At 40.5% G+C, this 26,806-nt stretch overlaps 1 protein-coding gene across 7 annotated transcripts in view; it reads right to left on the reverse strand.

The window, feature by feature from the left end:
- Positions 1-1,273: 1,273 nt before the first annotated feature.
- The window catches only part of ELMOD1 (ELMO domain containing 1), a 49,907-nt gene continuing 24,374 nt past the window's right edge, over positions 1,274-26,806 (reverse strand). For 6 of the 7 annotated variants that reach the window (XM_074860144.1, XM_074860142.1, XM_074860146.1 and 3 more), the window contains 10 exons: positions 23,356-23,501; positions 23,171-23,199; positions 21,825-21,922; positions 17,421-17,550; positions 14,107-14,240; positions 12,866-12,934; positions 12,554-12,577; positions 10,310-10,360; positions 8,686-8,819; positions 1,274-3,116 (listed from right to left, as the gene is read on the reverse strand). In XM_074860144.1, coding sequence (XP_074716245.1) covers positions 2,944-3,116; positions 8,686-8,819; positions 10,310-10,360; positions 12,554-12,577; positions 12,866-12,934; positions 14,107-14,240; positions 17,421-17,550; positions 21,825-21,922; positions 23,171-23,199; positions 23,356-23,501 — 988 coding nt within the window. In that variant the 3' untranslated portion in view covers positions 1,274-2,943. The remainder of the gene's footprint in view (positions 3,117-8,685; positions 8,820-10,309; positions 10,361-12,553; positions 12,578-12,865; positions 12,935-14,106; positions 14,241-17,420; positions 17,551-21,824; positions 21,923-23,170; positions 23,200-23,355; positions 23,502-26,806) is intronic. The other variant, XM_074860149.1, reaches the window with a different exon arrangement.

Below are 26,806 nucleotides of genomic sequence, written 5' to 3' on the forward strand. Positions count from 1 at the left end.
GCAAGCATTTCTGCATTTTAAATTACATACTACCTGCCAATACGATGTTTTCATCAATTATATTTGCACCTGCCTGCCCAAAGCAAGACATATTCTGTATAGCATCAGTACACTATCTTGTATTTTATAAAGCAGATTAGCAGCTTAGATTTACAACATGGCTGTACCTTTTTAAAACACCTGGGTTGCACAGCACTGCCAGTGTGAATTATTTGCCTGAGAAAAATACCAGTTAAAAAAGAAAGGTACCAAAGAGCTTTAAAGGCTGGGCAGGCAGCACTTGCTGCCTGAACCATGCAGGGCCAGGGATGATGATTTCCCAGCAGCAGGCATCCAGTCAGCTTCATGGGAGCCTCCAGAGGAGGAGATATCAGGTGGAGTGCAGCAACCATGAGGCTTTGGAAAGTTTTTCAAAATATCCAACATAAATCTTCTCTACTCTTAACTAAACCAAAATTTGCACACTGCAGTGAGTATAAATATTGATTCTACTTTTCTGAAACAACTTTTTATCCTTTTTTCTTTTTTGCTGTTTCTTTCATTTTCTCCTCCCTAGGGAAAGCAGCATCTAGTTCCTCACAGGTCAGTTTGGAGATGTATCAGTGATAGTCTAGATTCTACTGTTTTAAAGAAAAGTTTAGATTTGCACCATGGTAAGAGGCCATTCCTGGGGAGGAGGGAAGGCAGTGCCATACAGCAGCACACAGCCAGTTTGGCAGTCACCAGGGATACACTCTGCCCCCAGTTTGACAAGGATTTTGAGAGCAAGGGTGTCACAGACCGAAGCTGGAGCACGAGTGGGCAGGACAATAAGATCTGCAGGCACCAGCATGCAGGGGCTCCACAGGAGGAGGAATTTCACACGTAGCTTCATTAAATCCATCTCCCTGCAAGATAGGAAAAACAATCACCCAAAGCAGCTAGATTATAGTGACACAATCTGACACAGAGCCAGATGACATCTTCTGATTTTATTTGAAGTTGACACCTTGAGACAAGGCGTAACAACTGAGATGATCACACCAGTAAGAAGGTAGCCTTCGTGCCTCCCTCCTCCCCAACTCCAGTGCAGAGTATTAAAAATAAACCAGCATAGCCTAAAAAATTGCAGAAAGTATTTAAGTCAGAGTGGGGCAGGGAAAGAAAGAGAGAGTCTAAAATTTGAAACAATAAAGACTGTTGCTAGAAACTTATTTTAGAAGCTTCAGGAGTGACGCAAGGAAGTCCTCAATATCTAGTGAGTACAAATAACCACTTTCCAAAATCAATGGTAGCAAGTTAAACATGCACAGTTTTTATTCCTTGTATTTTCATGCAAAATATGCAATAGTTATTTCCAGTTCCATATTTCCAAAGTCATGGGAGAAAACTAATTATCACAACACCCATAGAGTTTTGCTGATTAACTCCACAATGAGTGCAAGTTTCCAGCCCTGCAGAGAAGTCCTGATCCCCGTCTTACGTTTCAGCAAAGAAATGAAAGGGCTTAAATCCAAGAATGAGTTTCGCAAGAACTTTAGCCACTCCCATTGCTTAATTTTTTCCTTATAAAGTGATGGCTCAACCTGTAACTAGAAATGGTATAAAGAATCTGATCTGAGGAAGCTCAGATCACTCTTCAGACTAGAGAAATACTACAAAGCTGTTACATCCCCTTTTATCTGATCCATTAAAGTAAAATAGCTTTCATCTGTATTACTGCATATATCATAAATAAAACCCACAGTGCTTCAGTTTAGAATGACATAATTTATTCATATAATTCACAAGTAGTTGGACACTACTTAATCTCCATATGCAAGTGATTTACACAAACATATAATACTAAAATTGATTGCTTAGAAGGTAAAAAATACCATGGGTATGAAATGCCATGGCAGATGCTGTTCAATATACTACACAATCTTAGTGTCAGACACTTTTATTCATTTATGTTTCTAGAAAAAAGGCAGTTTGCCATTTTAAATTTTTTTTTTTTATAAGTACTCTGGGAAACTTAAGTGGTTTTGCTCTAAACCTTCTAATTAATTATTTCTCCCAGTTCTTAGGAACTGAATTGACAACCAAAGCAACACTTTCAGTAGTTCAAAAAAATATATAGATTTTTGCTCCCCTGAATTCACCAAGCACAACGTGACCAAATCATGTTGCCTTCCAACATGCGACACAAAATACTAACCCCTGTATATTCAAAGGAATGTGCAGGAATTTAGACCATGCTTCAGCATGGTGGTGGTGGTGACAACAGCCCGATGATATAATTTTTGGCCCCTGCCACTATCCAGTAGTTGTGAGCGTTTTTGCATTTCACTGTGAATGTATTAACATCACCAGACCATTTGGTATTCATGCAGCTGTGGAGTCTGATTGTAATTCTGCATAAACTCTTCTCACTGAAACTTGTATCTCATAAGCCTCATTAATTCTGCATTAAGCATATAATGGCTGCATGGAGAAAACTGGACTTTAATGTGTTTGCCTGCATCAGATTAAGTTACACGCATTATCTTCTAGACGAGGTCCAAACATATAATTTGCTTGAAATGCCAATAGTTATCTTAAAACATACGAAGAAGTTAAAAAGCTTTCACAATACAAGATCCAGCTACTTATTCCACATATACAAAAACACAGCTAGAGAAATACAATTCAATTGTTAATGCTGAATTATGAGGAAAGTCTAAAAAAATAGAAAAACTCTGATACCTGGACATCAATTTAGAATGTAACACTGTATAATGCGGCAATATGAGCACCCATTTGAAATGAGAAGTCCCCAACAAGAGAAGCATAAGGGGACCTAGTATGTGTGACAAAAATAGATGAATACTGCACCAAAAACATGCATACAATCTCCATGGTCATTCAGTATGCTAGTGATGGTCTAAACAGTGATCTAATACAAGAGCGAGACAGTGTTTCCAAATAAAATCAAGTGAGTAGCTACATATTGATTAAACTTTCTGATGCAGCAAAATGAGGGCACAGAGCCATCTCTGGGTTCTGGAGCTGTTTCAAGATTCGCTTGTGAAATTTCTCTCTGACACGATTGAACTCCATTATGTCCAGTGGATCCTCTTCAATCCAGAATTTGTGGAATTCATGCATTAAGTAGCCTGCAAAATAATAAAAAAGGAGAAGAGCTAAATACAGTAAAGATCACATACAAAATTAGGAAGAAACCCACAGTTCACAGTTATGATTTACACAGAGAATTCTGGTCACTGAGGTCTGACACCTCACAACACTATGCAGGGACAAGGCTAAACCCATTTTGGACAACCCCAAAATTTGATAAATATTATACACTGGCAGAACTTCTCACAATAAATACAAGAAGTCACTAGCTGCCTGGACATATGGATACATGAACTAAAACATTAAATTAACAAGTGTAAAAGCAGGGGAAGATACTGCTGATGCTGCTCCACCAGCCTTTTGTTCATATTCAACTTCTGACTCACAGGTATTTCCTCATGGGAATGTTGCTTACTCTCCACTAAAAGAGTGTACTCGTAGGTAACGTAACAGTTGCCATCATGTCTTTCTGTATTAACACTTCTTCCTCACGCACAATTTTACCTTGCGTGTACATGACCTTGCTGGAAATGTTGTTTAACACTCATGCCTATGATCCTGAAAAGGTGAATAAGGTGATAGGCAGAACCACTAGCTTTGGTAAGACCTCCCTGTTACAGGAAGAAACCTGATTCCAAAGCGGGTTTAATACACAGGCATATTTAGTATTTAGTTCTGTTCCGTCCTTGGACAGGAAGATCACCGACAGGAAAAGCATTACACCCAGCACTAGGACTTCAATGACCTGGACCCCATCTCTTGATCCCAGCTTCCACAGCAGATGAACCATTGAAGAAATATAATCTTTCATCCCAACACAGCAAAACGTGCAGGTAAGTTTTCTGTATTCCAGAAAGTGAGGGTGTTTGTTGTAAAAAAAAACCTTAATTGCGTTTATGCATTTACTTCTATTGTATGACAATTACAACACACTTCTAACTTAGATTTCATGATACATTTGCATAGTTATATTTTTTCCCCATGAACAATTTGAGAAACTTCATTCAAAAGGTATTTTAAGTACATCTTCAAACCTCTTCCATATATTCCAACAGCCCCAGGCTGTTTCATTCCAACAGATGTTACTTTCAAAGAAAAGCTCAGTAAAACCCCTTTTTTCTAAAAATAAAATCACTATATAAAATGTAAAACACTGTTAGATCTTCACCCCCCAAAATCTAGATTTCCAAGAGGTACCTTCTGTACTTCAGCAGCGACTGTGCTGAGCATGCCATTGAGCAATGCAGTTTCACACATTGCTTGTACAATCAGAGAAGGCAAAAGAGCCCACGAGCAGTGTGGCACATGCAATTCTCAGCCTTATGTGTGTCCCCATGGCCCAAGGGAACAGAAGGGTGCAGATGAGGTGATGTGGTGGTGCAGCATTTAGGAGATCCATGTAGTACAACCATTGTGTTCCTCTACCAGCAAGGCTGCTGGCTGGGCAATGTAATTTTGACTTTCCAGTTCAGTCAGGCAGCCTGTAGGCATTTAATGGAGCCTAATGGTGGTTGGGTTTGAAGGAAATTTGAAGGAAACCTAGAATGACTGCTGTAGGGAGAGGAGAGAAACTGCAGGAGATAAGATCAAGGATTTGTCAGATTCAAACAGATAATCTCTGGATGAATCATCCTTGCTCCAGGAAAGTTTGTCTGTTGATATTTTCTGTACAATAAAGTCCATTTGATAACCTCAAATTTTTCATAGGATAATCTTCAAGTTTTTCCTAGGATGGCAGGCAGAGTGTGTAGGAACATCCACCAACTTTACTGGCCCATTACTACACCAGATACCCGTGTAAGTTTTATCCTGCTTCGTAACTCATACAAGCCTGGGCTGTAAAGGCAAGAGCTGTCAGTCGGCATCATTATGATGGACTGGCCATACTGGACAGCAGACACACTGGTCCCAGGGCACAGTCCCAGGCTTAGCCAGCAGAACAGTCCCTCCTGCAGCCAAAACTTGGGCAGTAGCAACAAGACACTGTAAAGGTACTAAAACATGTCTCTTCCCCCAAAAAAATTCAGTGGTGGGGGATTTTAGACATGGCAGGAAACCAGAACCAAGAACAGGATACAGAATCATAGAATCAGTTAGGTTGGAAAATACCTTTAAGATCAAGTCCAACCATTAATCTGACACTGCCAAGTCCACCACTAAACCATGCTGCTAAGTGCCACATCTCCACGTCTTTCAAATACCTCCAAGAATGGAGACTCAACCACTTCTCCAGGCAGCCTGTTCCAATGTTTTACAACCCCTTCCATGAAAAAAATTTTCCTAATATCCATTCTAAACATCCCCTCTCAGCTTAAGACCATTTCCTCTCTTCCTATCACTTGTTACTTGGGAAAAGAGACTGACGCCCACCTTGCTGCAACCTCCTTTCAGGTAGCTGTAGAGAGTGATAAGGTCTCCCCTCAGCCTCCTTTTCTCCAGGCTAAACAACCCTGGTTCCCTCAGCCGCTCCTCATAAGACTTGTGCTCTAGACCCTTCACCAGCTTCACTGCCCTTCTCTGGACACACTCCAGCCCCTTAATGTCTTTCTTGTAGTGAGGGGCCCAAAATTGAACACAGTAATGGAGGTGCAGCCTCACCAGTGCCGAGTACAGGGGGATGATCCCTTCCCTAGTCCTGCTGGCCACACTATTTCTGACACAAGCCCAGGATGCCATTGGCCTCCTTGGCCACCTGGGCACACTGCCAGCTCATATTCAGCCGGCTGTCGACCAACACCCCCAGGTCCTTTTCCACTGGGCAGCTTTCCAGCCACTCCTCCCCAAGCCTGTAGCATTGCGTGGGGTTGTTGTGACCCAAATGCAGGACCCAGCACTGAGCTTTGTTGAACCTCATACAATTGGCTTCAGCCCATCGATCCAGCCTGTCCAGATTCCTCTGTAAAACCCTCCTACCCTCAAACAGATCAACACTCCCACTCAACTTGGCATTATCTGCAAACTTACATTGTCTGAAAATGTACCGAGAGTGCACTTGATCCCCTTGTCCAGATCCTTGATAAAGATATTAAACAGAACTGGCCCCAATACTGAGCCCTGGGGAACACCACTTGTGACCAGCTGCCAACTGGATTTAACTCCATTCACCACCACTCTTTAGGCCCAGCCATCCAGCCAGTTTTTTTACCCAGCGAAGAGTACACATGTCCAAGCCATGAGCAGACAGTTTCTCCAGGAGAATGCTGTGGGAAACAGTGTCAAAGGCTTTTCTAAAGTCCAGGTAAACAACAGCCATAGCCTTACTCTCATCCACTAAGTGGGTCACCTTGTCATAGAAGATGATCAGGTTAGTGAAGCAGGACCTGCCTTTCATAAACCCATGCTGACTGGGCCTGATCATCTGGTTGTCCTGCATGTGCCATGTAATGGTGCTCAAGACGATCTGCTCCATTACCTTCCCCGGCACCAAGGTCAGATTGACAGGTCTGTAGTTCCCTGGATCCTCCTTCCAGCTTTTCTTGTTGATGGGTGTCACATTTGCTAACTTGCAGTCAACTGGGATCTCCACGTTAGCCAGGACTGCTGATAAATGATGGGATGTGGCTTAGTAAGCACTTCTGCCAGCTCCCTCAGTACCCTTGGGTGGGTCCCATCTGGCTCCATGGATTTGTGTGTGTCTAAGTGGTGTAGCAGGTTGCTAACAATTTCCCTTTGGATTATGGGGGGCTTCATTCTGTTCCCCATCCCTGTCTTCCAGCTCAACTGGTCTTACTGTTAAAGACTGAGGCAAAGAAGGCATTGAGTACCTCAGCCTTTTCCTCATCCTTTGTCACTATGTTTCCTCCCACATCCAATAGAGGATGGAGATTCTCCTTAGCTGTCCTTTTGTTGTTAATTTATTTATAGAGACATTTTTAATTGTCTTTTACAGCAGTAGCCAGATTATTCCTAGTTGGGCTTTGGCCCTTCTAATTTTCTCCCTGTGTAACATCAAGACATCCTTGTAGTCCTCCTGAGTTGCCTGCCCCTTCTTACAAAGGTCATAAGCTTTCCTTTTTTCCCCTGAGATCCAGTCAAAGCTCTGTTCAGCCAGGCCAGCCTTCTTACTTGCCAGCCTGTCTTTCAGCACATGGGGACAGCCTGCTCCAGCACATTTAGATTTCCTTCTTGAAGAATGTCCAGCCTTCCTGGACTCCTTTGCCCTTCAGGATGATGGCCTCCCAAGGGACTCTGTCAACCAGGCTCCTAAACAGGCCAAAGTCTGCCCTCCAGAAGTCCAAGGTGGAAGTTCTGCTGACTTCCCTCCTTACTTCTCCAAGAATCAAAAACTATCATTTCATGATCGCTATGCCCAAGACAGCCTCCAACCATCACATCACCCACAAGTCCTTCTTTGTTTGCAAACAACAGGTTCCCTAGCTGGCTCACTCACCAGCTGTGTCAGGAAATTATCTTCCACACATTCCAGGAACCTTCTAGACTGTTTCCCCTCTGCTCTATTGTATTTCCAGCAGACATCTGGTAAGTTGAAGTCCCCCACAAGAACAAGGGCTAGTGATCATGAGATATGGGAGCCAGACCAATCGTACTAGACATATCCATTCACAAGGCCACAAGCACATCAGGAATGTGGTGAAAAGAAAGCGTAACTCTTCCAATGAAAAGATGACCTGAAGATGCATAAGTGGATATTTAGGTAGATACTTATCTGTCTTTTTTTTATTTATCAAGCTAACTGCCAAAGACAAAAGCCTAGCAGCTAAACTGCCCAGAGTTCCTACCAGCCAGTCTATCTAGGGCAGCAACCCAGAAACCAATGCAAAAAGCAAGAGCCCTGTTACAGTATATCTGCTCACACGAGTCTTATTATATAGCATCCTTGTTCTGAAAAGCCTATACTATTTAATGAAAGAGATGCACAGAACACTAATATTTGCCATTTATCCAGTTAAGCAATAGGAAAATATTATAGTTGCAAAACAACAAAAAAAAATCTGTTACCTAAATAGCCAAACTTAAAAAAACCCCAAAACCCAGAAGAAAACCTTTGTCATTGTCATAAATGTGGAAAACAGTGCATTTTGACTTCTAATGTTTTTTAATGTATAGGGAAGAAACTGATAACTAGAAGTGTTGCTCCCACTGTGCAAGGATGCACAGCAGGTCTGTGCTGCAGGAGGGATGCTCAAATACAGGGGGAAGGGCTGGGAAAGCATTATTTTGAGGGAGGACAACTCTACTGAAGGGTGGAGCATAACACTTGAATGTAGATGCAAATATTTTAAGACAGTTGGATTTATGGAGAAGCAATCTCCAGAAGCTCTTTAAAGTACCTTTAGTTTATTATTATTATTATTTAAAACCAGTCTAAGAAGATAGGAATGTCACTTGTTCAGGCACTTGGTGGTTTTTTGTTTGGTTTTTTTTTGGTTTGGTTTTGTTTTTTGTTTTGTTTGTTTTACCTCCTGGTTTGGTAGTGGCATCCATGACAACAGAACTGAATGCAAGCATCCTAAAGACAGGAGAGCAATTAGCATATAGTTTCTGTGCTGTGTCAGCAGATTATTTTATTTTTTTTTAAAGTATGGGTAGTGAAAAAGGGTTTAGCAGGAGTACAAATTGCATATTTCCCACCCCCCTGCCACTTACAGAACGTCTGCTGAAAGTGAGTTAGTGTTGGTGCTTCTGGAGCAACATTGTAGAAATGGGTCTTCAGAGCTCCACTCACAAGCAGGTTGTATGCGAGGTCTGTTATGTTAATGCCCACGATAGCAAAAGAATAGCTGTAAGAAAGAGAAGTAGCAACATTTGTGCAGTTTGTCTTCTTTCAGCACACTATAAGAAACACTGATGACACTGATACTGCAGATTTTGTGTGCTGCTGAGGTGTATTTATTCTCTCCTTCATAAGCTTCCAAGGTAGGGGGGTGCAAAACAAGAAAAAACATTTATCCTGCCTGCTTTGTACACTCTAATGACAGCGTTTCCCTTGTGAAACATATGGTCACAGTGAAAGCAGGAGTTTCATCACTGTGCCAGCATTTTCAGTGAGGCAGCACAGATTCATTCCTGCAGAATAAGAACAAGCCCAGGCATCCCTGTGCTCCTGCGCTCACCTCTGACAAAGGGCAAGCACTCCACACAGTGACTGTATCTGCAGGGTGATCCATCGTTTGCTATTTTAACCCATCTGCCCCACTGGAATTCATTACCCACAGTTAGGAACATCAGGTTTCAACAATCAGTCCTATAAAGACATTCATATGGCTAAAAAGCCTGTGAAGAAGATCCAGCTGAGTCATCTCCAATTTCTTCCTAACAGAAAACTAGACACACAGGCCAGAAAACAGGCAAAAACCTAAATCAGAGCATGCTAGAAACAGAAAATCAGACCAATGAAGCAAATTCCTGTCCTGCTAAGAGATATCAACAAGGAAAGTATATTCAGGCACAACAGAACTCAGAAATTGGAAGTTATTTCTTAATTTGTGAGCCTGTTGCATAAAGAACTTGACATTTCTGGCAGTGACTATTTCCCAAGAAAACATACAGTGTCCCACACTGACATTTAGTGATAAAAGCAAACTTGTTCCATGATTTTTTCCCCCCCCCTCCTCTAAACACAGCTGTCTTCTGTAGGTTGTCCTGAGTATTTTTTCAATTATTGCTATCAAGCAAACCAAAATACTTTTCTTTAAACTTTTTTTTTCCCCTCCTGAAATATAAATCCAGAAGTTTACTGCAATGTGAGGTCTAATGGCAAGTTTCACAGAAAAATGAAATATGGGCATTAAAATGTTGTATTACAGATTTTCAGGTACACTCAGAAGGAACATCCAGTTCCACACTCATGAATAATGCAGCTATACCAAACCCACTGCTTAAGAAGAAAACACCTCACTACTATTTCTTCCCTATTATACTTTCCTGAAAGCAGATCAGAACCTGGCTCTGACAGTAAGAAGTGAGACTTAATCACGTTATGTGTCAAGAAGAATTAAACAGATATTCATCACTGCACTATTCATAGCATACAGAGAAAGCTTCTCCTTGCTACAACATCTGTGGGTTATTTTTCATAATTCTTACTTCAAAAACTGTTTTTCCTGTAATCTTTGATCAAAATCAAGGCATGGTTAAGACAATACATATTAGTATGTACACTGAAGTTTCCTTTAAAAAGTAACCAGGAAACACCTTTTTCCCCTCAAATATACAGCATCATTGTTAACTGCTGTGTTTGTGGAAACTTTAAAAAGAATTTTAAACTTACCCGATTGCTTTATCAAACTTTTTTTTCTCCCATTCGGCTTTGCTGAATTGGCTGAGGGGGGAAAAAAAAAAAAATCATCCAGATATTGCCATGCATTACTAATCAATAAATATCTTCTTTGCATTTCTTTGACATTATAACATTGACGGAACACAATATTTTACCTCTATTGATATGGCTAATCACATTTAACTCTGCTTCTGACCAAACGGATTGGTATAAAAAGACTTGAAAGGGGTAACTGGCTTTATAGCTTTGCTGATAAACTTGTCTCATCATTACAAAGTATGTGCCTATGTCAATGCTCTCAGTAAAAGCCAGTTATTTTCTACATTGACCACCAAGATGATCTACTTCAATTAAGCCTGAGCTATACAGAAAGTTGAAAATATTACATTTCTTTTAACTAATAAAAGGTAGTTTCAACCTTTTGTGTTTTCAAAGATATACATGACACTCATCACTGGAGGCATGATTCACCTGAGGCAGCAAACATGAAAAATACTCCTCTGATAGAAAATTTTTACGTCCAGCCAAATTAGAAACCACTCAACAGCCAAAACCAAGGAACAGTATTTCCTATTATTTGACACAATAATTCAGAGCTTTCCAAGGACACACAAGGTCTCTCCTTTAAAAGAAAATTAGTTAGGAAACAGATTGATTTTAGACTGAATTTCTGCTGTTCAGCAACAGTTTTATTTAAAAGAGCTGTTTGATGCAACCAGTCAGCCGACATCCCACTAACCAGGTTTTAATCTACTCAAATGGAGCACGTTTAGCAGAAATCATTGCCTGCATTTGTCACCAGCTAAAAGCAGGCATGGAACCAACCCTAACCAGTGGGCTACAACTTAGATATGCCTGTGGGTGTTTTGCCTTGGTAAGGCAGATGAGAGTTTGCAAGCTTTAGATCCCAAATTCTAGACAGCTATGTGTGAAAGAGTTGTTCTTGGACTATACTTGAACTACAATAAATATATATTACACTAAATACAATCCCATAAGCTTCATGTAAATATAGTATTTAAAAATTGTTGCCATTAAGTATTTAAGATGCTAATAGGTTCATATCCATCCTGACCTGAGCGCTACCAGGTGGCATGTGTGAGGACAAAACTTCACCTCCTAAATGGCTTAGTGTATAGGAATATATCAGTCTTCACTCATTCTCTAAAATCTTAACCATCTTTGTAGGCTGTGGCATAACATCAGTTAAAAAACCCTAAGCAAACACTGGATAATAAAGGTTGTACATGTAGGATGTGGACAAGCAATATAGTTCAACAGATATAGAAATTACATTCATCATGATCACACTGGAAACCAGCACAGCTGTTGAGCAACCACACCAAGAACATCACCACAGGCACCATCAGCAGCATCTATCTTCTGCTGAATGCTCTTTCAAGGAACAGAAATTGCTCATGCTCACACAGCACTCCAAGACAGCCCTTGGTAATCAAACATGTAAATGAAGAACATTAATGTGTTCGAAGTGCTTTTTGTCACAGAATTATCATTGGGAACTCAACCACGAAACACTGAGGAGATGAAAAACTTCACAGGATTCAGATGTGGACCTGCTATATGGATATCTACCATTACTGGCAGAAGAAAAAAGTATTTTAAGGCAACTGATTACTATATAACTGTCTAAGAAGCATTCCTCCCCCCCCCCCCCCCCCCCCCAGTTATTATGGAATAAATCTCCTTTTCATAAATCATTCATGACACAAATTTTTTGCCGCTTGAAGGTACCTGATCTCTCAACAGTCAGGACAATGGACTAGCCAGATTAGACCCATCATTAGTCAAGGTAGACAGAGTATGTGACTCTAAATAAAGGGACTCTTCAACTGTGCTAACAAGTCCTTGGCCTAGACTACCTCTGATTATCAAGTCAGTCACAGCTGTTGTGACCATAGTGGCACTGCTTAGACTTTTTTCCCCACAAGTAAAAATCACACAAAATTTGTTTGTTAAGCCTGGTACTAAATAACTAAAATACAGTGCTTTAGCTACATCAAGCAAGGTTGATTTCATTCTTTACATATAAGCATGCTCAGATGTACCCAGTGTTGCACCATCAGCTACATTTGTATTAATTCTGGAGAAAGGAATATGGATCTCTTGGTGTTGCAACAAAGACTTTCAGTTTATAACATCCCAAATTGCACTATGGTTTGATCTTTATTTACATGTAGTGTCTCATAAAACTAAGAGAAAAGAAAAAAAAAATACCTTAGTTCCTTCTTAGTGACTTCCCTTCATTATGAAAAGACAAAAGAATTAAAAGAAAGGTAAATAAAAATACAAAATCACTTGAAATTAGAAGTATAAGTGAAAACATTTAACACTAAGTTTAACTGTTTCTAAGATTCAGTATACAAGTTTGCCTCTTGATCAGTTTTCAGAATCAGTACTTAAAAAAAAGATTGCATGTGGCAATACCCAAGCATATGCCCAACAAAAAGAAAAGAATACAGCCCCCTCCCCCAGACACCAGTCAGCACAGTGCGCTCTCAGGTTGTTTTTTCTGGTCTCAAGCATTACCTGTATTTAGGCTGAAGAGAATCAGAAAGAACTTGCTGAGCTATCTCAGTGTCCCATTCAGCAAAATACCTGCAGATATATGTTTAGGGTGAATTGTTAAAGAAACACAACAAAAAAAATCATCTTAAGCCATATTAAGCTGTCCATACACACCCTTTTAAAAGTTCACTACATGTGTTATGCAGTAGGAGTATCATTTAACATGTTAAATTCATTAATCTACCACTCAGACCCCCAAAATGAAAGATTAAAGCAGCCTCAAATTACAAGTGCAATCCTATAAGCGTTTAGCGAACGTGTGTTACCAGAGTCCCCTTTCTACCCACCCTACAGAAAATCAGTTGCTTATTACTAGAGAATGTTGGCTGCTGAGCTCAAGAGAAAGCAGTTCAGGCTTCTTGATCTTGCAGATTAATTAAGCAGGATAAGAGTCATCACAGGAGACTAAGAAATGAAATATATGGTAGGGATTCAGCTCCAATGGATGTTCAAAGCCAGAATCAAGAGTCCAGATCCTCAGCTAAGCTTTGTTAGAGAACGATATATGGACAGTGGATGATTTATGTCCTTCAATCTGTAAAAGCAGGAAATATTTCTTTTTCCCCTCATAGGGAGAGGTTATTTTACCAAATGTTTCTATAACAGGAAACGGGCATTGATTGACCCTCAAATTAACAACCACAGATATGGTACCAACACTGGAGTGCATGATACAGAGGAAAAGTGATGTAAACTCACTGCTTAATTTTGAGTATCAACAGAAATTGAAGTAGTCCAACTACAGAAGTCTGCCATCAGTGGCTGCATTTGAAGTGTTTTGCCTAAGAATTTAGCATGAAATTCCCAAACAAGAAAGCTGAGCAGTAGCATAACCCTCCCACCTACTCACTTCCAGGGCATTTTGTTTAAGGAGATCTACACATTGATGAAAATATACCTTAAGGTTTCTTTGTTACGGGAAGAGAGTCCTAACTTACTATGTCACAGAGAAACTAAAAAAAGGGTTTAGCCAGCAGTATTACTGAGTTGAATTAGGAATACCTAAAGAAAGGAGACCCCTTTGCAAAGAGAACACCCCCCCCCCCCCCAAATTGGGCTAGCAAATACATTTTCAGTTTTTTTATATGAAGTCCCTAACACTTTTATAAATTATTCCCACAGACTTGCTAAGAATCTTCAAGTAATGCTGTTTTTCATTACTTCAGACACACATAAACCCATTTACAGAGGAACATACTTACACCAAGTTATATAAGCCCAGGAGACCCATCCCTCTAAAGTCTGTTTTAGGATCGTCACCTTGGAAACCAATTTCGCACCACTGCTTCGAAATCCGAGCTTTCAGTGGTGAATTGGGCTTCAAGCATTTCCACAACTAGAAGGATTACAGGTAAACCATAATTAAACTTTCACACATTAGTATGGCTTTTTCTTCTTTTTAAACCAAGCTAAGTTCTGACGTAGCATCACTGCATTGCTATCCCAGCAACCCAAACCTAAAATCAAATTAAATTCCTGGAGGTGAGGGGAAATCCCAAACCAATCAAGAATTGCAGATGTTTCAGCCCTGCAAGGCCCTTCTGACCTTATCAGCAGCTGCTGTAATGTCTCACACAAGGACTTGTTTTGTTCACACTTTGTGCATCAAACTAGTGTCTGCCTCCATAAGCACAAAGATAGGAACGGGCTGGAATTTGGTTGTAAATCACTGACAGAGTGGCAGGCAATCAGCCCTCAGGTCCCTGTGGCTCTGCAGCAATCTTTTCTCCAGCATCTTTTGCAAGTCTCTGGAAGGGTTATAAATCAAGGGTGCTGACTTGGCTACCACAGTGCTGAAAAGCAAATCAGAGAACATTAAAAAAAAAAATCCATACAAGAATAGCATGTGCCACCTTCATATTTAACCAAGGGGTGAATCATTCATTGATCTCACATAAAAAAAGGACAAAGTGATTTAACAAGCCAGATGCTCAGCTGGAATAAATCCACTTAGCTGCACTGGTCCAATGACTTTAGGGCCTAAATATCATGTTGCTAGGCACCTAAAAGCAGCCTAAATTGACATGTCTGACAAATACATACCTTTCAGCACACCTCATGTGCCATATCACAAACTCACCCTTTTCAAAGTGTATTAAGAAATCATGTGTTCTCCATAAACCACGAGTTGGTGAGCAGGGTCTCAAGAAATGTACTTAGACAAAGCCTACCGCAAGGGAAAGAGCTGTATGCACATTTCCCAAATAAAAACCCCAGTAATCGTATTAATTTTAGCAACTCTAACTGCATTTAAAATGAAGTGCCTTAGGAAGGTTAAAATTTTAATTATTTCATTTTGCAATGACTGCATAAAGCATCATTGTTTAAGTCATATTTGCTACCTTTCTTGTTCATCCATCAACAGTAAATACAGTATTATTCATTAGTTCAATCACATTAAGTTAATCTTTCTCTCATTCATAAAGTGCCTTCCTGGTAAACATGAATAAATGACAGACATTAGGAACCTGAATTACCTATTGCAGAGATCACTTAGCAGAATACCTAGAAGGAATGAAAATCAACCAGCCTATTCTTCCCCAGCGTGGGTTGGAAACCAAATTAAACCTTGGACGTATTTCCATTTGACATGAGAATTCACAAAAGCAAAATGCCTGCTGCAAACAAGTGCTAATACACAGGTTACACTGGAGGCAGATGGTGAAACTGATACTTTCTTCAACATTACAAATTTTACAGCATAAACTGCACTGGTTAATCTCCCCTCAGACAGGCGCTCAGTTTCCCTTCTGTTTTTATTCTCACGCAGTTATGTTTTTCAAGCACTTGCATGACTACACATCATTGCTGATGTGATTCTCAGGAGCATCTAAGAACCAGGACCTTGCCCTCACAGGTTGGGTGGCCAGGAAGGAGACCACAGCCAGTTCTTTGGTGCTTCTCACCTGTGAGCCCACCTTCAGATCCAACTTCTTGCACTCTGGGCAGTGTAGATGCCCGATGTATTTAGGAATGTTTTCCTGGTGTCAAAGGCCCTCATTAAACCTGCAGCCAGGTACCCGGTATTTTCAGGGACCAACACTGTAGGCTGGCACCTGGATCACCCACCTCCAAGACAAAGGCTTCTGCACTGGGTAAATCTGCATGACCTTTTAGTTAAAACCCATCCTAGTTAAAATCCCCAGAAATTTGCATGTTTGGCTGCACAGGGGCAGGACTTGAACAGGAATCCATCTGATCCATTCCACCTGGTGACTAGAGCATTCCTTCAAGAGGAAGCTCTGGATTTTGACTCCTCCTGAGCAAGACTACCACTTCCCAGCAAGGAGCCAACCTTTGGAGCCAAGACAGCTTTCCAGACACCTGCAGGAAGTCTTTCACCATTTGATGCGTTTTTTTTAGAAATAGTTATTTGCATTGGTAAGTGCTTATATAATATACCTACTGAGATTTTTGGAAGTACCTGGAAGCCCAAGTAACTAAGGTAAACTTTCCAGAACCTCCCACTGTAACTTCTATAAAGCACTACACTGCAAGCTAGAGTGTGGAAGACAGCTTCATCATCATGTGCTATAAAAATCCCAGCTGAAGTCAGATGGAGGCAGAAGCACAGGTAGTATGTGTTTTCAATATTTTTGTTCAAGATAATTAAGAAAACCTGAAGCATGTAGTATCTTCTTATAAGACCTCTAAAAATTCTGTAACAAGGCATTTTGATTGTAGATAAACTCATTATCGCTATTCTTTGTTTCTTGCCATTTCTCTGAAGCATCTCTCACTAGCTACAGTCAGAAACAGGATCAGAAAAAATTCTGGGACTTGCTATTAGACTATTTTCCACCCCCTTCAGTCTTTCCTCAACTCCTTTCTAATGTAAGAGCTCTCTAGCTCTCCCTCTGCTTATGGCTTCAAGATTATGTTCCTGAAAAAATACTTTCATTATCTGCTCCAGTGCAAGGCTTTCCTGAAAACATGAAGTAAGTAAAACCCAATTGGTATGGTTTTCATCACTGCATTTATTATCTAAAGAATGGTTTCATTTTATTTTCGTTTGAAAATATAGTCAGTAAATATAAATGTGTAAGTCATCATCTCCCACCCTTCAATCCCACACAATGAAAGCTAGAGGCTTGTCATTGGGATACACAGACAAGGTCTTCAAAAATAGAAGAAATGGAAGAAAAAAAAAAAAGTTTATTCTGGTTAAGAGAGAAAAATACCCTTCTCAGGCTGAAGAAAGGTGTACTGAAGTAGGGCAAAGGGCTATTTTTTCAGAGCTCATAGTGTAGAGCTGTTATCTACAGTAAGAGTTGGGTATCCAGTGCCTAGATATAGTCAACCAAGAGACACACGTTCATCAACTAGGGACTGAGCTGCTTGCTTGGCAGGTGTTACACCCAAACCAGATTAATATGCCGTATAACCTTATCTTAAAAGAGGTACACAATAGAGGAAGGTGACGATACCTCTCAATGTTTTAAAAAGGTTTATAAACTACGCCATTTGGAGCTGACACGAATAAAGGATGCCCTCTAACTACCTCTTAAGCACTTACCTTCAGAAGCATTTCCTCATGTTGCGGATTCTCCGAATCGTACGGCTCTCTACGCAGCTTTTCAACCTCTGCAATCAGATTTCTGTACCCCACAATCTGCAGCAGGCATGCCTGAAGAGATACTCCCAACCTGAGGGGGGCAGGGAAAGCAGCAACATAATCCAACTTAATCATATGTAGCCATGAAACAATACTACCACATACATACCAGTTTAATTCACATGAGAAATGTTACAGCAATGAATTGACAGTCTAACACTTTAATGACAATGGGACAATTTCCAAAAGATCAATATTACATTAAACAAGGTCTTGTGAAATGCATAGCCTTATTTAGTGCCTTCCTTAGATTATAAAATTTGGGATTTCTTTTTTTTTTTAAAACTTTGACAAGTGAATTTTCACATTTAAATCTCATTCTAACTATACACAGCAGCATTGAATGCCTGCAACAAGCACATCACTGAATCTTTCCCCTCATTCAAATGGCAGCTTCTCAAATAATGCCCTGAGACCAGAGATGCGAACTTGAAAAGGGGCAAGGGGGAGAGGAAACTCAGCAAAAAGCTAAAAATATTCATTTTGCTTCTATGCCACAAAAGCTAGCATAAAGAAGCCAAAACCCTGAAGTAATATAGTTCAGAGATCTGTCTCTAGGCAGCTTTCTTTTTTGTCTCATGTTAAGAATCACCATAATGGCTCTCTTTTCGTTATAATGTAGATGTTTTCTTCTTACATTTCCTAATGAATCATTAAAAAAACCCAACCAAAAACCAAACTATACACATGAAAAAAAATCACCCCAAAAACGAAACAAAAAACCCCACCAAATGTGTCTTCCAAGGCTTTAAATTACAACAGCTTATTTGGTTTTAGGTTAAGATTTAAAATTATAAAATACAAGTTATGCAGTATACAACAGCCATGTTCATAAGAATACTTAATCATACATGGGAATAAACCCTTTAATTTTTAATAATGTCTGAAATTATCTGAACATCTAGTATGAATTTAGAGGGTACAGCTAAATCTGTACATTCATTCCTCTATGGAACACAGGCTCCACTGATAATAAGCTGCACAGGTTCCTCATTTGTCTTGTTTGATATACTGAAACATTTTGTTTATTCCATAATACTGTTAAACTTTGAGAATAGGGATTTTCATTGTTTATCTTTTGAGATTAATCTACAGAATCAGAGATGTCATCATTAGGCCATTTCTCTTGCTGCAGTTTCATGCCATTTGTGGCTATAACCCTTTCAGAATAACCTATGCAGTGTTTTTCTTCCTTTGATGTTTGGGTTTTTTTGTTTTGTTTTTTAACATGCTTCACTTGCTATACCCCACGGTTTTACAGAAAGGCTGCATTTCAAAGCTGAAAAGCCTGACAAGACTGCACGTGAATTGCTGTAGTGCACCACTGAACCAGAGCTATAATGTTTTTAACTACTATACAAACTCAGAGTAGATTAGAGCAGAACAGCACAGGCAGTGGCAAAGCAGAGCAATTTTATGTTAAAAAGAGTAATAATTTTTAACTTCCAAGTTGCACATCACGCACAAAGCAAGTCATGTTTGCGCTTTATCTAAAGCCAGTCAAATGCTCCGTGCAATGTTATTCATGGGGGAATGGTGGATGGGTGAAATTAGTTTCACCACTCTCATTTTCATTAAGTTTTTGCTCTCCTCCTTGCCAAACAGAGGATAAGGGTGAGCTGCTGGTGCCCCACATCTCCTCCCCTGCCATCCCTGTGCTGGCAGTGGCCAGGAGCAACCAGAAGCAACCTCAGAACACAGGACTAACCTGCCTGGAGTTGCACCCCCACTGCCCTCAGCTCAGGTGTTCCACCAGATGGAAGCAAGTCCAAAATGGGGAGTATTTCATGGACTGCTTCCATAGTTAGTGCAAACTGCATGTGTCACCACCTGGATATTCAACCTACTTGCTCCCACCACTAAATATACACACATCTCAGAGTCATTGATAAAGAGAAGTTACTGTGAGCCTCCTCCTCTTCAGGTCATGGCAGCCCACAGCCTTCAAGAACAGCTCAGTGCAAACAGCCCTGTGATGCTCTGCAAAGGCGCTACATTAACAAAAATGACCACATACAGATTTGCAGAAACACATATAGTATGACACATGTCCCCTTGTCCTTACCCCAGGAGATTTCAAGTCTCTACTATGTAAGGGAAGGACAGAGTTTCTGAGCAAGACAGTCTGGATGCAGGTTTTTTATGTCCAATATTAGGCTAGCCAATGGATATTCCTTAATCCTAAAGAAATAACTGACTTGCTTTTGCTGAAATTTCTCCAGAAAAACTTCAGTATAAAATAAATAGCTCACATGTAAAAATTCAGTGCAGATGCTTAAAGTTTAACAGAACTACGATTAATTTAATATAAGGCGCAATTCAGTGGCAGGGTGTGTTTCTATGTATGTGGCACCACCTTGCACATCCCAGGTCCCCACATTCCTCACTTTTGAAAAGACATTTCACCAAACTGAGGAGGAGCATGAGGGGGGATGGGATGGGAAGGAAAGACTCAGTCCTGTAAAATGTTGAGTGCAAGGGCTCTAGTTTAAAAACAATTAAGCATTTTTCCATGCTAAGCATATGAACATCATCTGGATTAAACAAAAAATAGTTCAGTTTTTGGTTTTTGTTTGTTTTGGTTTGTTTGGGGGCTTTTTAATATTAGGACCAGATCACTCAAAATGTAACTTAAGGTCTGGGGACTTGATACAAGCAAGCAGAAATAATTTTCACCTCTGCTCTCTCTCTCTTCTGCAAGACAGCATTTCTTCAGAGGCCAAAGGCAATGCCATGAGGAGAATCAGATGGTGATCTCTGGTGTCACACAACATACTATTTTAATTAATTCCTTATTTTTTCTTGGAATTATTCCACCCAGTTACCCAAGGGTCCAACACTAAGAAGTGAGTACTTGAGTCAGCCTGATTGCTAACACTGCAGTTACTGATGTCCACAGGCCAGGCTCTGAGCTGTGCACATTTACATCCTGCAGTTTTCCCTCATGTCACCTTCACTAATTTTGCCATTGCTGATTTTTTTTTTTCTTCCCTGAATTTCAGCTATCAGCATCCTGTGCAATACAAGACTGCCAGAGCTGTGACACCCTCATCAGATGGGCAGCCTCAGTGAGGCCTTGCATCCACTTGAAGCAGCTGCTCCTTCATCACGCTCCCTTTGGAGGTAATGTGGGCAAGGTCCTGTGAAGAGACACCCTGGAAAAGCTCTGGTCCCACTCCCATAAAAACTTCACAGGGCTTCTCATCTATGAGAATGAGATGTTCTCTTTATTTTGTTTCTCTCATTTTCTTCCCTTCTTTAATGGCTGGGTTGCCATTTGTTCAATTCAGGTGGACAGTGGTCGTGTCCACAACAGTTGTTTCTCTAACTTGAGAGACACCCAGGGTATTCTATTTCCTTCATAATCAGTGAAGCCTTATTTTAAGACTACCCAGTTACTATTCTTTTCACTGGGGGGTAGGGTTGGGGCGTCATTCCCGTAATGAGACAAAAAAAAAAAATTTTACAGTCTTCCAAATGAGCTTTTGGGTTTTGTTGTTGCAGCAAGACCTTGGGATCACCTTACCTGTTTATGCTGTTGACCACTTCAAGAAAAGTAGCTATCAATTTATGGATGCCCATTTTGGATTATGTACATCGACTTCAAGACTGGGAAGTGAAGTGAACATCAGACTGATCACCTGAATAATACAACCCTCAACATTTCTCTCACTGATTTCTGACCTAGACCATCTTGTGCCTTAAGCTAGGGTCTGAGAGGTAAGGCAATCACAAAAGCATTATCACTTACTCTTGAAATACACACTTGTAAATTTAATGGTTTGTTGTCAATCTCTTCTTACCACTAAGATCTTGTAGCGTTACAAAAATATCAGTTATGTTGTACCATTAAAACTTGCATTTGGATAATTAAAGGCAGTTTTAAAATGTAAACCAGTATACCGTTTATATCAGTTACAACAGGATGATTTCTTCCCACTCGAAAGACCGCATACAGCCTTGCTAAGAAGCCATAACTGTCAGGACCACCTGCCTCGGTGGTATTTTATCCCTGGGGAAGTGGCTCCCATAAATCAATGCATCAACAATATTCTAAGACAGCATGATTCAGGAAGCAGCTAGATAAACAGACTCAGGACTTGCCTATTACAGTCACCATAAAAGATCATTAATATTTCCATCAGCTTTTTGACAGCAAAGCTTAAATTGGAGTTTTATGCTGAGAGACAGAATTAATCTTCGAATTGTGTGCCACAATAGCTACAGAGAACCACTTCTCCATAGACCTAGACACTGAAGAAATCAATAATTCCTATTTGTTTTGTAAGGAAGCCATGAACTTACTGTGGATTTATATCTGGATTAATCCTTTTCAGCTCCATGATGTCATCTATCGTTTTTTCAATAGCATCAGGGTGAACGCTTACTGAAGTTTGCAGCCGCTAAAAAGAGGTTTTAAACACATTAATTCTTATAGAACCTATTATTCAATAGAAATTAACAATGGTAAATTTGATACCCAAAAGCTTCTACATTAAACACCCAGAAGACCCAACTCAATATATATATACACACCTTTCCAGTCTATTCAACCCTACCGACTAGTTTCAGAGCACTAGCCCTATAAGAACTCTAGTCCTCGCCATGTAGTCAATCACATTTCTGTGGTGGCTGCCAGTGAAGATGATCTGCACTGAGGCCTTTGATCAAGAAGCAGCTTCAGATCATCTGCCTAATTACACTGGAATTGCTAGCCTTCATTTGACATCTCCTATCCCAACATGTTGCAGCAACACAGCAAAACATTTTTCCTTTCTCTTGCATGTCATTGCACTTTGTAGAGATGCCCCTGGAAGTTCAGAATTCAAAAATCAACATGCTTTCCAAAAAATTAAGAGTTTGAACTTCCTGGTGCTTTCTCTCAAAATTACACAATAGCTTAAATGCAAGCTTTTAAATAAGATTCTGCCTTTCTGTTTGTGCTAGAAGTACATTTGGAAGCACTATGCTGAACTACGAGGTATGTGACGTCATTTTTGCTAATGCTGAGGTAAGCTTTTCAACATCACTGATTCTTATGCCAAAGAGAAATGAATGGCCGAATGATGCTATTTAACACACACCCAAATGGTTTGCAAAGAAGAATTTAGGTTAGCACAACCAGTGCTGCAGTGAAAGGATGAAGTGACAGAGGCCATTCTCCATTAATATATTTAAAAGGAAAGCAGAGAACAAAGTTGTCTTGACTATCTAGCTACTGCTGCCTTCAGCCTCTTTTATCCCTGCTTTCCAGACAAAAAAAAAAAAAAAAAAAAAAAAAAAAAAAGAGAGAGGTGTAAAGTGTGTAAGTGACTGACTACAGATTACAGAAATTCTAAAACAGGATGAGGAATCAAGCCAAGAAACCCCAAATTAGAACACATCCCCCTCGTCATATCCACCATGGTCTGTCGTCCCCTTCATCCCATCAGTGCCACAACATGCCTGTCCCTGGAGCACAAGACACTCTCCCTGACTTTGCAAGATCACCTGCTATTGCGGACACAAGATCCTCTTCAGCAGAATATGGTTTTAATGTAAAATCATATCAAACCTTAAAGTGATTTTTTTGGGGTGAGCGAACAGCAAACTGAACAAACCAATGGCACAGGACACAATAGAAAAGGTGAATGATGAGGTGTTTCACTCACCTTACTTTTTGAGCCTTTTAGCGATGCCTCTGTAAGAGAACAGCATTTGAGAGCATCATATCAGACAAGCTAAGTCTATATTGGATTCATTTAACAATTTATTTATTTATAAGAATGAAGTCATACTATTTTTAGCACATGCAGAAAGGTACAAAGGCATGCAGAACTAAGTATTCTGCAGTTACCTATTTTCATAGTTCTGGCAGCTCCAGGTTTGGTATTGTAACAGATCCTTTGCAATTCACATTGACCTGTTAGTTTCCTGACCACGAATTTCAGGCAGCGCCACAAGCATTTGCAGTAGAAGTACAGGCATACCTGGACAAACATCCTGGCAAAAGAAGAAGCCTGAAAATAAGAGTCTTGAGCAGAGTTTCAACAAGTTCACCACCCAAAGAGAAGGTACTTCCTCACCCCAAATTCCCATTGCCTAAGGCCGCCTTTAAAGCAAAAGCAGCATTCACACTGAAAATGTTTATCCTGGTAAGTGTTAAATCATGCTTTTTAGTCTTAGCCAACAAAAAAAAAAAAAAAACCACACACAAAACACCTGAACTGGAAGCACAGAATAAGTCAACTCCATTGTTCTCAAGAGTATTTCTAAAAAAACTCTGTCCCTTTGAAATAAAAGGCTGTATAATTCCTACTAATGCTTTGGGGAAACAGGACTAGAAGAGAAGACCGCACAGCTCACCCTGTCATCATGGCTGCTGAGGATCCAGGGAGCTACTACAACCTGGCTTAGCTTTGCCTCTTCATCCAGCTGCTCCAAGTAGAGTGGCTGGTTATCCTGACAATCACCACTCTTATCAGGTCCCTACAAGCAAAGAGTGACGAGGAAACCAAAGCTTCCCCGCCTTCAGGAGAGAAGGTGTTTAAGAACCTGTCCTGAGGACTGGAAGTTCTTCCCAATATCAGTTGTTACACAGCACTGATTCTGTGCCATTTCTCAAGGTACAAAACTGACAGTAAGCCATTACTTAGATCCTGTATCCAGTTTTGAGTCCCAGCAGTACAAGACAGACTTTGACAAACTGTATGGATTTCGGTGGAAGCCCCCGAGACAGTAGGGCTGGAGCACAGACCCTGCAAGGAGAGGCTGGGAGAGCTGAGCTTGTTCAGCCTGGAGCAGAGAATTTCAGGGGGACCTAACAGCAGCCCCCAGTGCCTGTGGGAAGATCATGGAGGAGACAGAGCTGGGCTCTTCACAGGTGTGCAGGGCAGGAAGGCAAGGGACAACAGTCATAAGCTGAAACATAAAAGGCTCAGCGTGGATATAAGGAGAAGCTTTTTCCCCCATGAGGGCAGGCCAGTAGTGGCACAGGTTACCCAGAGAGGCTATGCAGTCTCCTTCCTCACAAGTTTAAGCCCTGACTGAACGAAGCCCTGAGCAGCCCAGTCTGACCTCAGAGATGACCTACTGTGAGAAGGAGGTTGGACCAGAGACTTACTGAGGTCCCTTCCAGCATGAACTATCCTGTGATCTTATAAAATCCTGAAAAAGGCTGCATAAATGAGAAAAGCTCTATTTTAAAGTTTGTTAGCATTGCAGCTGCTACCAAAGCCCACATACTGCTACCACAGTTACATAACACACCCCAAAAACAGATTTCATGGGCTACAACATATTTGAACACTATTTAGCTTTAGTGTTTCTATGGCTATGAAGGCACAGATCCTGCCATGTTGCCCAGGTGTCAACCCTCATGGGGTGCACCAGGACTTGAGGGGGTGGGGGGGAAATCCACCCAGGATCCTTGGGTTCAGGAGCACATCTCAGAAAAGGCAGCTTGCAAAGACATGACAATGGGAACACTACCATCTGGCCATGGTCCTGGGCAACTGGCTCTAGGTGGCCATGCCTGAGCAGGGGGGGTGAACTAGATGACCTCCAGAAGTCCCTTCCAACCTCAACCTCTCTTTGATTATGTTCTATGATTATATTATGTGAAAACATCAATGCAGCTTTGATATGCTAGCTTGTATATCATAGCTTGGTCAAAAATAATTTAGTCCATTATGTTCTGAGCCTGTGTGCATGCGTATTCATTGTTAGCCCATTATTTCCTCCACATGCTGTTGATACTTTCAAGGGACAGTTATTTGTTAGGAGACTGTATTATCCTTTTCAATGGAGTACAGTGGTTATTCTGAAATACTGAATTCCAGATACTCAAAATCAGTTATAGGTTTAATAAAGCTTGAAGAGCTCCACCACTTTCTAAAAACACCCTGGAGGGCATGGTGTCGAAGGACATTCAGGGAAGGGAAGATAAAGTTAACTCATGTTAATGTCCACACAGGAGTTTAATCTGCTTTATGTTCACTTCAGCTTAATCCCCTTTGAAGAAGGATTAAGCTAAGGGAACTAAAACCATTTTATGTCTAAATAGAGAGCATCCACACAAGTATTTAACATACTTTAAAAGCATTCACTTTATCTTCACACTTTTAGTTAATTCACTTAACACTCCCAAATGCCTGCCTGCAGACAACTCCCTTGTCTTTATGCAACAGGAAGCCTCTATTTTAGATATGAAGTGAAACCTAAAGAATGAGGAATCACTCCCACACGGGAATCAAGTTTTAGACAAAAAAGTTTCAGTTGCTGACACTGAAATATTTGGGTGTCATCCCCCCCACCACACAAGATGTGCCAGAGCACACTACTGTGAGGAGTTCATATGTGCTTCACAGCAGGTTATCACCTTCAGTATTATGAACAAGACCAGCTACCAGGAGGCAAGTCCATCACCAGCCAAGCACCCATTCTTTAAGTTTGCAACAGTCAGAAGTGTAAGTCAGTTAAAGAGTCAAATCTCATATAAAGTCAACTAATGCCTTAAACTGCAACCTTTAATAGTGGCTTGAAAAAAACCCACAAGCTAACATTGGGCATTTTGGTTTTCCAGCAGACATTTGATAATCGACCTTCACAGCTTTGACTAGTTCACCAGCCCTGACAAATCTAAACACAACCTATAGCCATCCCTCAGCATTCTCAGCACACCTCAGGTCTGTAATCAGGCTGAAGGTCCAGAGAAACGAATGCAAGAGATTAATGCCAAACTGGAAGGTGAAGTGTGGTAAAACAAAGTTTTGGGTTTTCAGCACACATTTGTAGTAAAAATTAAAGTTGCTCTCTTTTGGGTGGCTTTGTTTCCAAAAGTTAGGTCTTTAATAGAGCAGCTCACTACCCAGAGCACTCATTTATATGAAAGAAGGGAGGAAAGACCCACTTAACTTCATGTTAACAGCCCATGTAAGAAGATTTCCTTCTGATGAGCAAGATAACTCCCATAAAAACCCCATGTTCTTTAAGAAAGTTCATGCCTACACATAATTGCCTCCAGGGCTGACATATCACAACCCATTTCATTACTCAAAACCTTGTTTCTTAATGCAACCTGATCTAGTGGAAGGTGTCCCTGCCTACGGCAGGGGGATTAGAACTAGACGATCTTTAGGTCCCTTCCAACCCAAATCATTCTATGATTTCCTATGATTGTGTGATGTGGCTAAGGTTCAGGGAGGGGGCGAAGGTGTTAGATGCATTTGAATTATATGTTGCTGCCTTTAGGCTCAATGACAGATTTTCAAATCAAAGGAAAAACTCTAAATGAGATAGAGCTGTGA

The sequence above is a fragment of the Strix uralensis genome, chromosome 2 (assembly GCF_047716275.1).
Source record: "Strix uralensis isolate ZFMK-TIS-50842 chromosome 2, bStrUra1, whole genome shotgun sequence".
NCBI lineage: Eukaryota > Metazoa > Chordata > Aves > Strigiformes > Strigidae > Strix > Strix uralensis.